This window comes from Corythoichthys intestinalis, chromosome 5 (assembly GCF_030265065.1).
Source record: "Corythoichthys intestinalis isolate RoL2023-P3 chromosome 5, ASM3026506v1, whole genome shotgun sequence".
Classification (NCBI taxonomy): Eukaryota; Metazoa; Chordata; class Actinopteri; order Syngnathiformes; family Syngnathidae; genus Corythoichthys; species Corythoichthys intestinalis.
The window spans coordinates 8,148,921-8,167,552 of NC_080399.1; the positions used below are offsets into that span (position 1 = coordinate 8,148,921).

Consider the following 18,632-nt stretch of genomic DNA (forward strand, 5'->3'; position numbering starts at 1 on the left):
AGATTTATCTTCCAACAGGACAATGATCCAAAACATAAAGCCAAATCTACAATGGAATGGTTAAAAAATAAACGTATCCAGGTGTTACAATGGCCAAGTCAAAGTCCAGACCTGAATCCAATCGAGAATCTGTGGAAAGAGCTGAAGACTGCTGTTCACAAACACTCTCCATCCAACCTCACTGAGCTCGAGCTGTTTTGCAAGGAAGAATGGGCATGAATGTCAGTCTCTCGATGTGCAAAACTGATAGAAACATACCCAAAGCGACTTGCAGCTGTAATTGGAGCAAAAGGTGGCGCTACAAAGTATTAACGCGAGGGGGCCGAATAATATTGCACGCCCCACTTTTCAGTTTTTTATTTGTTAAAAAAGTTTAAATTATCCAATAAATTTTGTTCCACTTCATCATTGTGTCCCACTTGATGTTGATTCTTGACAAAAAATTGAAATTTTATATCTTTATGTTTGAAGCCTGAAATGTGGCGAAAGGTTGCAAGGTTCAAGGGGGCCGAATACTTTTGCAAGGCACTGTAAAAATAGTTCTGGGGCTTAATGCGCCATGAAACTGCTATCAAACACAACAGTTCTTTTGGCTTAAAATACAGCAGTTTATTTTAAAGAAGGGTGCAAGAGCAGAAACTACTTTTTCAGCCTTGTCTGTGTTTTCTGCCAAATGCAAATTGAAAATATTGATTTTCCCCTTTGCGCACTGCTTTTACTTTTCTAACTCACCCCCTCACCCGAAGAAAACAAAGACAAATCTGACCCATCCTCTTCCTCGAGTTAATGAAATAACGCAGTTGCTTGTGCTAAATTTAGTTTTCGATTCATTTCGCACGTTTCTAAAAGTCGCTCGCTCAATACAACCTACCGTCGCTCGCTACCTTGCCTCCCTTTCTTGAGATGGCCGCTTGCTCGGCAATATATTAAAATTTTTCGGATGTCTTTCCTTTGATAATTCATAATGGCTCCTGAGATATGTAGTTTTCCTGGTGCTTTCCGTTTTGAAAAAGGACAAGAAATAATGGAAATATGGACATAAACACATAGTCCATGCAGCGTTTGAATGTTTATTTATCAGAGCAATAAAACTATAAAACTCATTTGACATTATCTCCCGGTTTACTTTAAGTAAAAACGGGCGTGGACCCCAACTTCCACACTTTCAATTGAGACCAACCAGTGGCATGTGGGTGACATAATTACAGCGTGACAAGACTTCAAAGATGATATGTGCAAATGTGTCGCCACCAACACATCCGGTTTTAAAGGTTTAAATCACTGACTGCCATTCACAGCACGAGACATCCAATCCATTTGAAGTGGGAGGGATGGTAGCAAATGAACGAATGTTCTTCTACCAGTGAACTTTTTCCTGTGCGCGAAAAATTTGAGCGGCATCACGAGAATTTTTTTTCATTCATGTCATTTCATGGGCTTTTTTTTAAGAAAAAAAACACTAGCTTAACACCATGCCTATGCAAATATTGAAATGTACAGTTTATCTAATAATTACTCACCACAACAGGCTGCAGCAAGTTAATAAAAGCGCAATAGCGCCCTCTTTCTTCCAGAAGAGCTCTGCGCACGGCCTGCTTCTCCGTCTCCTCCATGAGCAAGTACAGGTCGCTAACATCCTGCATGGCGCTGTCTAATTGCGGGCGCAAGTTACCCCGCCCTAAGCATGAAAAGAAGTAAAAATAAAAAATAAAAATAAAAAGAAAGATGATTAGAAAACATAATGAGAAACTTTGTTTATTTGATGGGTTCATGTCCGTGGCAATGGGAGAACAATGAAGCATGTCAAAGATAATGACTTGATGCAGCGTTACTAGTAATGACTGGGAACGAAAGCCTGGAATTGATTTCATTACAAAAGTGTTAATCAAGGGCACAGTAAATACTACACTGACACGGCGATGGATGAACAGAGGCGATGAAGAATGAAAGACAAGTGAGCTGCTTGTTTTACAACAAACACAGCAGGCTTCATGCATCTCGACACAATGGGTTCAATTGAATAACTCATCTAATTGCTCACACTGATGTCAACATGTTAAAGTTGCGATCTGAGTGTATATCAATATGATTCTGATCTTTAAAGTACCGCTAAATAGAAGTAATTAAAAGGAAACATTTTGATACTCGCCTAATCACCAATTTTTTTTTTTTTTTTTTTTTTTTTTTTTTTTGCGATTAGTTGAATAATCGGCTCATATACAGAGTAAATTATGGTATCAATTGTTGTATTACTCTTGTTATATTTACTTGGTTTTCCCGATTTTTGTTTTTCAATTTGAAAGATTAATAAATAATAATAAAAATTAACAAATAAATCCGGAGAAAAAAAAGTTTTTTTTCCTAGTTTCAATTTTTTTTTAAGGTTTTAATTTTGATAAATTAAAGATCAATTTTAAAAAATATATATTTAAAAAAATAATCACAGTAAGAATATTTGTTTTCCTAATTTTTGTTTTTTAATTTTAAAGATTAAAAAAATAATAATAAAATTAACAAATAAATCGGGGGGAATACAATTTTTTTTTCTAGTTTCAATTTTTTTTAAAAATAAAAATTTAATTCAACACAAAAAGATTTTAATTTTGATTAGTTAAAGATCAATTTTAAAAAAATATATATATTAAAAAATAATTATAGTAAGTATATTTAATTTGTTTTCCCAATTTTTGTTTATTAATTTTAAAGATTGAAAAAAAATAATAAAAATTAACAAATAAATCGGAGAAAAAAACTTCATTTTTAATTTTTTTAAAAAAAGTTTAAATCCAACACAAAAGATTATAATTTTGATTAATTACAAAGATCAGTTAAAAAAAAAAAAATTATTAACCATAGTGAGAATATTTAATTTTTTTCCCCATTTACGTTTTTCATATTCCATTTTTTTTTTTTTAAGTTTGAAAAAATAAACTACAAAAAAAATAAATAAAAAGAATATCGCAGTTCGTTGCACACGATCAGATGGCGAATATGTTTGAGTAAAAAAAAAATAATAATTCATGTAGTTGTTAGTCCTAATCCAATCCAGGGGGCAGTAGAGGTAATGCACCTATACCAACAACGGGCATTACGGGACGAAGAAGTTCTCATTGATCAGTGCTAGGAAAGTTATGACGAATGTACAGAGTAGAGACTATCAAATGAAGTATTACACTTTTTTAAGTGTATTTATTTGATATTTTCAAATCAGGAAATGTTTATTTAGCTTTAGCCTTATGCTGAAGTCATTGAAACATGGAGTATTTATTTAACTGAGACTTGTGTGGACCATTACACCCCAAATTATCCCCGATGAAAATAGTTGCTGTTTAATTTCATAATCGCTTAGGTGTTGATTAGTCCATTAATAATGGCATCCCTTCGTACAGCCTTGGAATTGACTATCACTCACATAATGAAAATTTGTCATATAGTGGCACCTCTGAGGTGAAACGCAATTTGACGCAGGGCTGACCTCCAATTAGTTGGGGTTAAGAGTTTATTTTTCCCAAAGGAAATAATAGAAAATGGCACTATCGTTAAACTTTTACAAGCTTTTGCTTGAGACGTGAGTCCAATGGATGGTTTACATTATGTTATTTACCTATATTGACCAATCTACAGATTTTATCCAGTTCAAATGGATTAGACGTCTATCGCCGCCAATGGCAATGAATTAAACAGTAAATATGAACGTTATAATACTGATGATGCCTTGAAGAAATAGCACATGCATTTGCCATACGCTGAGTTGAACAGACATACCGAGAAGCTCTAAAGTGGAGGAGATATAGCCAGAAAGATATCAAGGAGGGGGAAAAAAAACAAGCATTGTTAGTGGCAAATCAAGACATTTTGTTTAAAAATGCTGGAAAAAGATCGGTACGAAAAGCACACTGCAAAAACACATCTCCTTAAAACCAGTTAAATTCCCTTGTTTTCGGTGTAAATCGAGAAATACTTGAAATTATCTGCCAGTGCTTCAAGTAGATTTAACTCACTTAGATAAATTAGTAAAAATAAATATACCGTAATTTTCGGACGATAAGGCACACCTGAATGTAAGCCGACACCCACCAAATTTAATATAAATCGGCATTTGTTTATAGATAAGCCGCACTTGACTAAGCCGGAGCTGTCCTCACTGTATTATGGGTTAATTACACCAATTAACTGATAATACTTTATTTGACAGCATAATAAGACCAAATGAACCACCATGAAGCTCTGAACGGATTGGCTGCAAAGCTTCATTGCTTCAAGAAGCTTCATTTGACTATCACTGCTCCCTTGGAGGGGAGACAGTCAACCTCTGCTGCCACCTGCTGTCAACACTGTTATCATTCAACGTGTCTCCTAGCATGCATTGCAGCACTAAAGATATAAATAACAATCAAAATTCATGTTCTGTGCTAAGTATTTCTTCAGTTACTGTTCCAGTTGTTTCATTAATTGCTAGTTATGGTATTTGGTAACCCTTTATTTGACAGTGGCACCATAAGACTATCATAAGACTATCATACAGTGGGGCAAGTAAGTATTTAGTCAACCACCAATTGTGCAATTTCTCCTACTTGAAATGATTAGAGAGGCCTGTAATTGTCAACATGGGTAAACCTCAACCATGAGAGACAGAATGTGGAAAAAAGAAACAGAAAATCACATTGATTTTTAAAGTATTTATTTCCAAATTAGAGTGGAAAAAAGTATTTGGTCAATACCAAAAGTTTATTTCAAAACTTTGTTATGTACCCTTTGTTGGCAATAACGGAAGCCAAACGTTTTCTGTAACTCTTCACTCTTCGCTTGGTGTATAGAAATCAACTGTGGGAGCAATTATTAGAAAATGGAAGACATACAAGACCACTGATAATCTCTCTCGATCTGGGGCTCCATACAAGATCTCACCCCGTGGCGTCAAAATGATAAGAACGGTGAGCAAACATCCCAGAACCACCCGGGGAGAGCTGGGACCACAGTAACAAAGGCTACTATCAGTAACACAATACGCCGCCAGGGACTCAAATCCTGCACGGCCAGACGTGTCCCCCTGCTAAAGCCAGTACACGTCCAGGCCCGTCTACGGTTCGCTAGAGAGCATTTGGATGATCCAGAAGAGGACCGGGAGAATGTGTTATGGTCAGATTAAACAAAAATAGAACTTTTCGGCAGAAACACAGGTTCTCGTGTTTGGAGGAGAAAGAATACTGAATTGCACCATACCCACTGTGAAGCATGGGGGTGGAAACATCATGCTTTGGTGCCGTTTTTCTGCAAAGGGATCAGGACGACTGATCTGTGTAAAGGAAAGAATGAATGGGGCCATGTATCACGAGATTTTGAGTGAAAATCTCCTTCCATCATCAAGGGCATTGAAGATGAGATGTGGCTGGGCCTAACAGCATGACAATGATCCCAAACACACAGCCAGGGCAACAAAGGAGTGGCTTCGTAAGAAGCATTTCAAGGTCCTGGAGTGGCCTAGCCAGTCTCCAGATCTCAACCCCAAAGAAAATCTGTGGAGGGAGTTGAAAGTCTGTGTTGCCCAACGACAGCCCCAAAACATCACTGCTCTAGAGGAGATCTGCATGGAGGAATGGGCCAAAATACCAGCAACAGTGTGTGAAAAGCTTGTGAAGAGTTACAGAAAACATTTGGCCTCCGTTATTGCCAACAAAGGGTACATAACAAAGTATTGAGATGAACTTTTGGTATTGACCACATACTTATTTTCCACCATGATTTGCAAATAAATTCTTTAAAAATCAAACAATGTGATTTTCTGGGGGGTTTTTCCACATTCTGTCTGTCATGGTGGAGGTTTACCCATGTTGACAATTACAGGCCTCTCTGATATTTTCAAGTGGGAGAACCTGACTAAATACTTATTTACCCCACTGTAATTATGAAATGGCACTTGACAATGTTTTGCTGACAATGACATTAAAGTTATATTCTAATGCATGCTTATAACAGATGTCATTTTATGTCATCTAACAAATTATCTCACTTTTAAATGGATCTGAAAGATCCGAGCTCCCAGTCAAAATTGACTGGACGACTAGCGCTGTCAATGAGCTAGCATAGACACTATTCTCGTGGAAGTTTTTTTTCCCCCAAACAATGACATATTTTAAAACTATATATCCATTCTTGGCAGGAGCATATTGATAACCTTTTGGGATATAAAGTAACGCGATCAGAGCCGTCAAATTTATCGCGTTAACGGGCGGTAATTAATTTTTAAATTAATCGCGTTAAAATATTTGGCGTAATTAACGCATGCACAGAATGACCCGTTCATGCGTTGCCTCAAATAATTTACGATGATGCCGGTTTAGCACATTGAGAGCGAAAAGGCAGAGAAATGCGAGTGGGTACAGGCGTTCATTGGACCGTGCCTTTTATTGGCTTAAGCTTTGGCAGCCACTCCTAACAGTTAGAGGCGTGCAAAATTTCCGATTCTTAGATTATTCGCGATTCGGCCGTGGAAAATTCAAGAACGATTCACAAACATCCAAATTCCGATTATTGAATTATACCAGGTAAAGCGGAAATAAAACGCAGTCGGCGCGGTCTTCGGGACGCAATGAGGAACGGACCGAGAGTAAATATCATGTGCAGCTAATGCCGCTTGGTTAAAAAAAAAAAAAAAAAAACAATAATATCTGACTGCGGCCGTCAGCCGCTACAAACAGCACCCAGTTGGTCGTTGCTACAAACATACGGCAACATACGGCTATGGTAGATATCACATATATCTAGACTAGATGTGAAATGACGCTTTCCCTAGTAGCTAGTCGCTAGTAAACAGGCGCCATCTTAAAGCAGTAGACTTCTCTAGAAGGCTCTGTTATAGAGAACCTAATTACTTTTTATCTAAAATACCCCTAAATCGGCAAAATCTTGACTTGAATCTATCTTTAAATGATGAAACAGTTTTAAAACTTTCACATGTCGAAAGTAGACATGAGGGAAATTATGGAATAACGGGCGCAATTTTAACAACTTTAACGGTTGATTCAGAACATTAAATTAATTGAATGTAGTTTAAAGCTGCTGATACAGAATGGGGACTTGAGTATTTCATTTTCTGTTTTTAACCGGTAACTTGATGCTAAAATAGTAGTTTGGTTTATTTAGCCTGAGAGGATTTTTGAACAATTTTGGAACAAATATACAAAACATTTAAAAGAAAAAAAAAAAAAATTGGGGGGCATCAATAATCGATTTATAATCGAATCGGAGTCTCTGAATCGTAATCGAATCGTTAGGTGCCCAAAGATTCCCACCTCTACTAACAGTCATGGTTGCCCAACTTCCCATCATTAGCATCATCATGCTAATTCCACCGTGTCTGTCATTTGCATCTAGTTCTGTATATATGTGATATCTACCGAAGCATCATGTGGGCGTAGTTTGTAGGCTATCGGCTACAGTCAGGTATTATTGGAGCCACCTAGCATAGTAGCATCGCGTTTGCAACGGTGTCACACTCCCTTGCCTCCTCCTCACTCCTGCTCTGCTCTCTCATCTCCGTGAGTCCGTCTTTTTCAGACTTTTCTCGCGTCAGTCAACCAACATCGTAAAGCATAGTAACGCACGGCTTTCCCGCCTCAGTAACGGTAACGGCGTTGCCAAGATGAGAAAAGTAATTAGTTAGATTACTCACTACTGAAGGAAATAACACCGTTAGTAACACAGTTATATTCTAACGCCATTATTAACAACACTGCTTAGGACACTGATTAGCATAATCGCTAACTAGCTTAGCACTCCGTGATAAGTAGTAACGTCTCATCAACAAACAATGCAATTGGCTTCCCAACTTCCCATCATGCTTTTAGGCGGAGCAAGAGACGATCTTTTTCTTAACATGCCTAATCGAACACAACGCAGAACATACCGTGTACCATTTGCAGCCACCACTGACAGTCATGGTTGCCCAACTTCCCATCAGGCATTTGGGCAGAACAGTTATACTATCATTTAGTGAAAGCACAACAAAATACAATAATCCTATCCCTCAAAAAAATGTTTACAAAAAGAAAAGCGACGTGGCTGAAAACGAAACTTTTAAGAGGGATTCTAATATAAAATTACTAGGGTTGTTCCAATCATGTTCTTTTGCTCCCGATCCGATCCCGATCATTTTAGTTTGAGTATCTGCCGATCCTGATATTTCCCGATCTGATTGCTTTTTTTTTTTTTTGCTCCCGATTCAATTCCAATCATTCCCGATAATTTTTCCCGACCATATACATTTTGGCAATGCATTAAGAAAAAAAATGAATAAAACTCAGACGAATATGTACATTCGACATACAGCACATAAGTACTATATTTGTTTATTATGACAATAAATCCTCAAGATGGCATTTACATTATTAACATTCTTTCTGTGAGAGGGATCCACGGATAGAACGACTTGTAATTCTTAAAGGATAAATGTGACTTTGTATATTGTGACTAAATATTGCCATCTAGTGTATTTGTTGAGCTTTCAGTAAATGATACTGCAGCCATTTAACTTCTGCCCAAATGCACGATGGGAAGTGCAACCATGACTGTGCGTAGGGGCACCAATTGATATATCTTCTCTGCGTTGGGAAAGAACATAGGGTGTTTAGAAAATGATCAACTACTACCTTTCTTCCCCACATTGCCTCCCACGTTATTTTTAATTGCTGAGAGAGGTATTGTAAGGCTTTAGCCACATAAAAAATGGCTCCAAAGGCTGTCAAAATTCTCTCTACTCATTAGACGTTGCCTTTTAGCGCTATCTATCGGTAAAACAGCGTCTTTATAGATTGAACGCGACAATGCGTGAGTGGGTCGTGCAGCGCATGCGTTAATTATTTAACATGATTAATTTTAAAAAATTAATTACCGCCGTTAAAGCAATAAATTTGATAGCCCTACTTTAAGCCAAAACTACTCTGGATGAGTGTAAGACATTTTGTCCGTCACATTAAATACAATTACAAAACGATTTAAATAAAAAATATATATACAGTGCCTTGCAAAAGTATTCGGCCCCCTTGAACCTTGCAAACTTTCGCCACATTTCAGGCTTCAAACATAAAGATATAAAATTTTAATTTTTTGTCAAGAATCAACAACAAGTAGGACACAATCGTGAAGTGGAACAAAATTTATTGGATAATTTAAACTTTTTTAACAAATAAAAAACTGAAAAGTGGGGCGTGCAATATTATTCGGCCCCCTTGGGTTAATACTTTGTAGCGCCACCTTTTGCTCCAATTACAGCTGCAAGTCGCTTGGGGTATGTTTCTATCAGTTTTGCACATCGAGAGACTGACATTCTTGCCCATTCTTCCTTGCAAAACAGCTCGAGCTCAGTGAGGTTGGATGGAGAGTGTTTGTGAACAGCAGTCTTCAGCTCTTTCCACAGATTCTCGATTGGATTCAGGTCTGGACTTTGACTTGGCCATTCTAACACCTGGATATGTTTATTTTTGAACCATTCCATTGTAGATTTGGCTTTATGTTTTGGATCATTGTCCTGTTGGAAGATAAATCTCCGTCCCAGTCTCAGGTCTTGTGCAGATACCAACAGGTTTTCTTCCAGAATGTTCCTGTATTTGGCTGCATCCATCTTCCCGTCAATTTTAACCATTTGCCCTGTCCCTGCTGAAGAAAAGCAGGCCCAAACCATGATGCTGCCACCACCATTTTTGACAGTGGGGATGGTGTGTTCAGGGTGATGAGCTGTGTTGCTTTTACGCCAAACATATCGTTTTGCATTGTGGCCAGAAAGTTCAATTTTGGTTTCATCTGACCAGAGCACCTTCTTCCACATGTTTGGTGTGTCTCCCAGGTGGCTTGTGGCAAACTTTAAACGAGACTTTTTATGGATATCTTTGAGGAATGGCTTTCTTCTTGCCACTCTTCCATAAAGGCCAGATTTGTGCAGTGTACGACTGATTGTTGTCCTATGGACAGACTCTCCCACCTCAGCTGTAGATCTCTGCAGTTCATCCAGAGTGATCATGGGCCTCTTGGCTGAATCTCTGATCAGTTTTCTCCTTGTTTGAGAAGAAAGTTTGGAAGGACGGCCGGGTCTTGGTAGATTTGCAGTGGTCTGATGCTCCTTCCATTTCAATATGATGGCTTGCACAGTGCTCCTTGAGATGTTTAAAGCTTGGGAAATCTTTTTGTATCCAAATCCGGCTTTAAACTTCTCCACAACTGTATCTCGGACCTGCCTGGTGTGTTCCTTGGTTTTCATAATGCTCTCTGCACTTTAAACAGAACCCTAAGACTATCACAGAGCAGGTGCATTTATACGGAGACTTGATTACACACAGGTGGATTCTATTTATCATCATCGGTCATTTAGGACAACATTGGATCATTCAGAGATCCTCACTGAACTTCTGGAGTGAGTTTGCTGCACTGAAAGTAAAGGGGCCGAATAATATTGCACGTCCCACTTTTCAGTTTTTTATTTGTTAAAAAAGTTTAAATTATCCAATAAATGTTGTTCCACTTCATGATTGTGTCCCACTTGTTGTTGATTCTTGACAAAAAAATTAAATTTCATAACTTTATGTTTGAAGCCTGAAATGTGGCGAAAGGTTGCAAGATTCAAGGGGGCCGAATACTTTTGCAAAGCACTGTATGTATATGAAAAAAGGCAAGTCCGATATTTTTTTGCCGATTCCGATACTTTGAAAATGACGTGATCGGACTCGATCGATCGGGATGACATCTTTAAAAATTACTATAACTTGTATTCAAATTTATCTTTTAAGAACTACAAGTCTTTCTATCCGTGGATCCCTTTAACAGAAAGAATGTTTATAATGTTAATGCCATCTTGTGGATTTATTTTTATAATAAGCAAAAACAGTACTTACACTATGTACAGTATGTTGAATGTTTATGTCCGTCTTGTGTCTTATTTTTCCATTCAAACAATAATTTACAGAAAAATATGGCATATTTTAGAGATGGTTTGAATTGCGATTAATTACGATTGATTCATTTTTAAACTGTGATTAACTCGATTAAAATTTTGAATCGTTTGACAGCTCTAATCGCGATACATCGCCATTACGATAAATTGTCACACCCCTAGTACCCACAGTACAATGGCAGTTTGATTTGTATGCCTGCTGTTGTAACGCCTGAATCTAACCCAAGATGGCGCTAGTTCAACTTAATTCAAGCTACACTGAGGGGTTTCTCACCTTTTCTTGCTTTTTTCTGAAGTTTCACGGTATCCAATGACTTTCGTTTGATTTCTTGGCGAGACCGTTTGTACTCTGTTGGAATTTTAAAAAAAATAAATAAATAAATACATGATTGTTTAATACATATTTCAGATTTTAGTCTTGGAAAGCTGGTTGTGTGTCATTCACCTTTGGCGTGGTCCTTGTCCAGCTGATTTGCAGTCTTCTTCCATTCCTCTATTCTGTCCTGCAGTGGCGTGACCAGGCCTTCCACCAGAGCGCTGCAGTAATCAGATGACACTCAGAAAATGAAGGACGTGTTGTAAATGGCTTTATCGGTCTTGCGGGAAACACTCAGGGAGGAGATGAAGGTCAGGTGAGATGGAATGGAAGGGACGAGAGCTAATCCTGCTCAAGGTGAGAAGAGGCACTTACTTTGTAAAGTGGCGGAGTTTTGCCTCGATGCTACGGTGGCGCATGCACATCCTGGTCAGAGCTGAGCCAATATCTCTGGTGGCACCTAGAAAAATTGGATTTTGAATTAAGAATGGCGAGATCTTGTTACAGTACAATTAACAGAGATGGACGACAGGTGGAAGAGAGCATTTGGTCCAATCCGAAACGAGATTCGTGTATGTTTTTTTCTTTTTTGCTGTTTTAATTATAATTTTTAAAAAATAATAGAAACAAAAAACTTGAAAAAATGAATTCTATTAAATAACTTTAGAAAAATAAAATAAATATAAAAGTTAAACATTGTTTTTTAAGTATTTATCAATTCTAAAATTTAATAATAAAAGAGAACAATGCGTGTCTTTCTGTGCTTTTAAGTTTTATTATTAAATATATATAAAATATAACATTTTTAATAAATATTTTTTAATAAGAGGAGAGAATATTTTTAGAATGTAAATATGATTCATGCATGGTTTTATTGTTGTTTTTTAATTTAAGAAATACCAATAAATTGTTTTTTTTTTAAATTATTACAGTACAAATGAAACAATATTTTTCCATTGACTTTTTTTCCCATTTAAAATATATTTTATAATGCATAAAAAAATAAATTCACAAAACAAAAATAATTTTAAAAATTTTACGTAATTATTTTTACTCAAAATATATGTATTTTTTACATTTGAAATAAATAAATCATATTTTTAGTCTTATTTATTTTAAAAGTAAACAATAAAAAGAGAAGAATTTGACTTTCTTTTGTTATTTATTCAAAAAAAAAATTAAATAAATAAAATCTTTAATGAATAAATAAAAATACCAATAACTTACCAATAACTTTTTAATTGTTACTGAACATAAAAAACTGAATATTATAAGATTATTTTTCCTTTTTGTTTCATTTTTCTTTTAAAATAAAACTGAATATTTTCCATTTTTTGACTTTCTTTTTTCATTTAAAATATATTTTATAATGGATAACAATTTTTTTTTTTTTTTTAAGTTGAATATTTTTATTATTTTTACTCAAAAATATATGTATTTTTTAAATTTGAAATAAATATAAAATCATATTTTTAATCTTATTTATTTTAAAAGTAAACAATGAAAAGACAAGAATTTGACTTTCTTTTGTTATTTAAAAAAAAATGTAAATAAATAAAATCTTTAATGAGCAAATAAAAATACCAATAACTTACCAATAACTTTTTAATTGTTACTGAACATAAAAAACTGAATACTGAATATTATAAGATTATTTTTCCTTTTTGTTTCATTTTTCTTTTAAAATAAAACTGAATATTTTCCATTTTTTGACTTTCTTTTTTCATTTAAAATATATTTTATAATGGATAACAATTTTTTTTTTTTTTTAAGTTGAATATTTTTATTATTTTTACTCAAAAATATATGTATTTTTTAAATTTGAAATAAATCTAAAATCATATTTTTAATCTTATTTATTTTAAAAGTAAACAATGAAAAGACAAGAATTTGACTTTCTTTTGTTATTTAAAAAAAATGTAAATAAATAAAATCTTTAATGAGCAAATAAAAATACCAATAACTTACCAATAACTTTTTAATTGTTACTGAACATAAAAAACTGAATACAGTATTATAAGATTATTTTTCCTTTTTGTTTCATTTTTCCTTTTAAAATAAAACTGAATATTTTCCCTTTTTTGACTTTTTTTTCATTTACAATATATTTTATAATGAAAAACAATTTTTTTTTAAAAAAAAGTTGAATATTTTTATTATTTTTACTCAAAAACACATTTTTTAAAATAAATATTATTTTGAAATAAATATAAAACCATTTTTAAACTCTTTTATTAATTTTACAAGTAAACAATAAAAAGAAGAATTAGTCTTTGTTATTTATTCAAACAGACTATTTTTTAATAAATAAAAGAGTGGAATAAATGATAAGAATATTGAATGACAATGCGACTCATGCATGCTTTTTGTAGTTTTTTTTTTTTTTTAATTAAATTTCCAATGAATAACTTTTTTTTTTCATTTTTGTGTCATTTTTCTTTTAAAGTGTAACATAAAAATAATATGTTATTTTTACTTTATTATTTTTACTCCATTTTTTTTTAATAAAGCAAATATTGTTTGAAATAATTAGAAAAATTTAATATTTACGGATTTTTTCCCCTTTTTATATTTATTTTGTTTTAAATAAAAAAATATATATATAAAAAATATATATATAAAAAATATGAATATCTATTAATAACACCCCGCAAAAAATAGTCAATTTTAAGACTACAATGCCTGTAAACGGTTGACTTTCAAAATCATATCTTCATCGATTAGTTATGTACCACAATATCAAATCAAAAGCAGTACAGTACTTTATCATAACTGCTTTTGTTTTGCCTCCACGAAATGTTTTTTCTCCCGCGACCACAAAGTCGCCATTGAAAACCCGAGCCCGTAAAATTCACATTCATGCGGTGAAAGCAAATATTACACTATCTGCAAACTAAGACCATCCCCATGAAACGCACAGTGCATACATAACAGCTTGTGAGTGTTTCTTACTGTACTTTTCCTCTCTGCTGAAGTGTAATTAAACAGCCTTAATCTCTAAAGCTCAGACAGGCCAGCGTCTCACTGCTGGTTTACAAGCGAGTACAGTATGTGTCAGCAATGATCCTCTTGTAATCTGGGCCACAGATTGCTAATCTTGGGGTCTTCTTGTTGAATCGGCGCCCCCATACAGATGTTCAGAATTGTAAATGGACATGTGGTGCGGTTAACTCATTGACTGCCCGTTGATGGCGCTAGACGTCCAATCCATTTGAAGTGGATTCAAATGGATTGGAGGTCTACTAGTGACAAATACTGGGATGGTGCTTTTCACTCATTGGTTGCCGTTCACGCTATGGCTGCAACTCACGATTATTTTTGTAATCGATTAATCGGATAAATGTCACTTTTTTCTAGGGTTGTTCCGATCATGTTTTTTTGCTCCCGATCCGATCCCGATCGTTTTAGTTTGAGTATCTGCCGATCCCGATATTTCCCGAGCCGATTGTTTTTTTTTTTTGCTCCCGATTCAATTCCAGTCATTCCCGATAATTTTTCCCGATCATATACATTTTGGCAATGCATTAAGAAAAAAAATGAATAAAACTCCTGTATTTGATTATTATGACAATAAATCCTCAAGATGGCATTTACATTATTAACATTCTTTCTGTGAGAGGGATACACGGATAGAAAGACTTGTAATTCTTAAAGGACAAATGTGACTTTGTATATTGTGACTAAATATTGCCATCTAGTGTATTTGTTGAGCTTTCAGTAAATGATACTGTAGCCATTTAACTGTTCCGCCCAAATGCATGATGGGAAGTGCAACCATGACTGTGCGTAGTGGTACCAATTGATATATCTTCTCTGCGTTGGGAAATAACATAGGGTGTTAAGAAAAAGATTAATTACTACCTTTCTTCTCCACATTGCTTTCCCACGATATTTCTAATTGTTGAGAGAGGGATTGTAAGGCTTTAGCCAAAGTAATTTAGTTTCAAACTAATTCACTGCTTTCACTCAAAAAACTTTTAGATCTTATAAATATATATATATATACTGTGTATATTAAACCTGAACGTTACATCGTTTAAACATCGCCATCGCGATGTGTGCGTGCGCAATATTCCCATCGCAAGGACGTGCGATAGTTTTTTTTAATCCACATACGCCCTGCTTTCTGCTCTGCGCAGAGCCTCACAAGCTCTTTGAACCTCACAGTCACTGCAGCACTTGATTATTAAAGTTAACGATGCTGGTATCTTTGATCTTGCCAAAGAAGCGGACATCACAGCGCAGCAGCTGTCAATCATCGTTTAACTTCTTAAACAGTTTCTGCAAGGAAGCCGCTTTGGAATGAATGTGTGTGTGTGTGTGTGTGGAGACGTTTGAAACATATAAATTAAATGCCAGAAGTGATCATGAGGAGTTTGTAATTTCTACATGTCCACCAAGAGTCACAGCTAAGGTAGATAAACAGAAGTATTTAATAAAGCCAAGCATTTTTCTACTACAGTACTTTATTCTTGTTCAAAAATGATTTGGTTGGACAGTTATGTTTAAAACTGATCATAATTATTAAATTTGAAGTGCTTAAAACCATTTATTAATATATATATACATTATGTATGTGTATATATAAATATGTATATATATATATATATATATATATATATATACACACATTTTTTTAAAATCGTACTTTGGGGAAAAAGTGTGAAAAAAACATGCCTTATATGTATCTCTTTCCAATGCTAAATCTGAATAAATACAATGAGCACACACACAAAAAAATAAAAATTTGGGGGGCGGCGGGTTCTGGTCCCCATTAACCGCGAAAAACGAGGTATCACTGTACACTGGTCAAAGTGAGTCATCCAAAGTCTTTCCAAACAGCTATTCAAGTCATCTAGTGAAAATTTATTTTAAATAAATATATATATATATATATATATATTTTTTTTTTTTTTTTTTTTTTTTTTAATATCGCAATATAATATCGCAAACCCCCAAAAAATCGCAGCAAAAGTTTTTTCCAATATCGTTCAGGCCGAGTGTGTGTGTGTGTATATATATATATATATATATATATATATATATATATATATACACATATATATATATTAGGGCTGTCCCAAACGACTAATTTTCTCCCGATTAGTCAGCCGACTATTTTTACGATTAGTCGACTAATCTAATAATTAAATTTTTTACTAATTTAGCAATGAAATGTTTGTTGACGCTTATCAATTCACAAAAAAACATATTGGAACAGTCAAATTATTTATTAAAGTACAAATAAACACGTAAATAACAATAATAAATCACAAATAAACAATGAGTTCAAATGCTGATAGAATTAACTAGTGTAGCATCCCGATTGAAAAGATGGTCTCTTAAACTGATGGTTTACAACTTTTATTCCATCCTTGATGTAAACACACTGTAAGAGCTACGGTGCACACAAATAAAGCAACACAACTAGAAATTAACAAAAACTTTTCACCTTTTTCCTTTTAAACCTTATTTATATATCAATGAATTGCCTTTACCTTAATTTATTATCTTATCATTGACAATCTCTCCCTTGAGTGCAATCACTGCATATACTGTATATATTTATGACCTTTTAACCTTATATAATTTTCTATACCATAAAATAAACCATAACATGAAATAAACCTTTCAATTAGCATTAAGAACAATACTAATAGCACTTTTGGCCCATTGTCAATTAAACATTATTATTTAGTAAGGCGACAGCACCCTCTGGTGTAGAAAAAATGAAAAGAAAAAAAAAATTACAAACTGCGTGAAGGCGCTTGAGGTGTTTATTCACGGCCGACGTGCAGCCAAGCTTGGCATTGAAGAGACAGGACAGAAGAGTGTACTCTCCTTTGTTTCTTTGAAATAAGACAATGTTTTGGACACTCTGGTGCGCTTTTTTTGGCTTTGTGCCGCTTTCCCCACTTGCAAACAGAGCATCCGACATTCTAACTTTCCACGCATAAATTTTTTTAACCCTTCATTAACCGTCGACGGGATGTTGTGCTCGTCGACGGATTTACGTCATCGATGACGTCGACTATGTCGACTAGTCGGGACAGCTCTAATATATATATATATATATATATATATATAATATACTACAGACAGACAGACAGACAGATAGCTAATACACAAATAGATAACACACATCACTTAAAAGTTAGGTGTTTTTCCCACGTGTTTCAATTGAATTTCTATTTCTTTCAAGCTATTTTTAAGTTCTAGTTAAGTTTTAAATTAGTCTAAATCGTAATTCCTGATAGGATTTTGAGTTTCTGCAGTGTTCAAAATAAATCTATGATACCTGCTGTATTGGAGCACATTAGGGACCAGTGCTACTTGGTGTTTTATCCAGCAATGACTACTGAGCTAAAATTGACAGTTAGCATTATTAAGTTTTTATTTTACACCGCCCTGCAATTGGCTGGCAACCAGTTCAGGGTGTCCCCTGCCTACTGCCCCGAGTTAGCTGGGATAGGCTCCAGCACCTCTGCGACCCTCGTGAGGAAAAGCGGCATGGAAAATGAATGAATGAATGAATGAATTATTTTACACCCTTATCACTCTACAGCACTATGTTTTCACAGACTAAATAAAGCCTGGTGTAAGACACGTTAGCCACGCATTGACAGTGGTCATAATTAATAGAAACCTAGCCCTCCGCAGGGCTAATGTTACGTGAGCGAGTGACAGTAACGTTAATCTTATTTATTAGCGCTTAGAAGTTTACTGCTTTAAGATGGCGGCTGTTTACTAACGCCGCTGACTCTGTCATTTCGCATCTAGTTCAACATACATGTGATCTCTACGAGACGCATCAAACACTACCTGCTACCACCGTAGCATCATACGGGCTAGTTTTTAGCAACGTCGGTGTCATTTGTAGCGGCTGTCGGTTGCAGTAAGTTTTTTTTTTTTTTTTTTAATTGCTTCTTCCTCTACGCACGTGACATCAGCGCGTTGTCCGGGCAAAACGTGATGCTTAGAGCTGTCAAAATTAAACGATTACTCGAGGTGAATAAAATTACTCGGATCATTTTTAAACTCGAGTTACTCGAGTTGCTCGAGTATTCGTTTCAGCTCTAGTTCATTCACTGCCACTTCAAATGGATTGTACGTCTATTTTTTAACTCACTGGCTGCCATTGACGGTGATAGACGTCCAATCCATTTGAAGGTCACTTTCCTTGGAGCATTTTTGGATCATTTCCTATTGCTCTTGAGTTACTTCATTCCTGTTGATTTTGAGGCAATTCCAGGTCACATCCTATTGATTTGGGACATTTCCAAGTGACTTCCTGATGATTTCTGGGTCCTTTGCTGTTGATGTAATTCATTTATTTGTTGCCACCCTCACACTTAACATGGATTGGATGTCTAC

The 18,632-nt window shown here is 35.0% G+C and overlaps 1 protein-coding gene across 3 annotated transcripts in view; it reads right to left on the bottom strand.

Moving 5' to 3' along the window:
• LOC130915831 (protein MTSS 2-like) overlaps positions 1-18,632 on the bottom strand; it is a 106,422-nt gene that overhangs the window by 24,231 nt on the left and 63,559 nt on the right. For all 3 annotated transcript variants that reach the window (XM_057835952.1, XM_057835951.1, XM_057835950.1), the window contains exons 4-7: positions 11,634-11,718; positions 11,388-11,479; positions 11,217-11,291; positions 1,521-1,678 (exon numbers count right to left, since the gene is read on the bottom strand). In XM_057835952.1, coding sequence (XP_057691935.1) covers positions 1,521-1,678; positions 11,217-11,291; positions 11,388-11,479; positions 11,634-11,718 — 410 coding nt within the window. The remainder of the gene's footprint in view (positions 1-1,520; positions 1,679-11,216; positions 11,292-11,387; positions 11,480-11,633; positions 11,719-18,632) is intronic.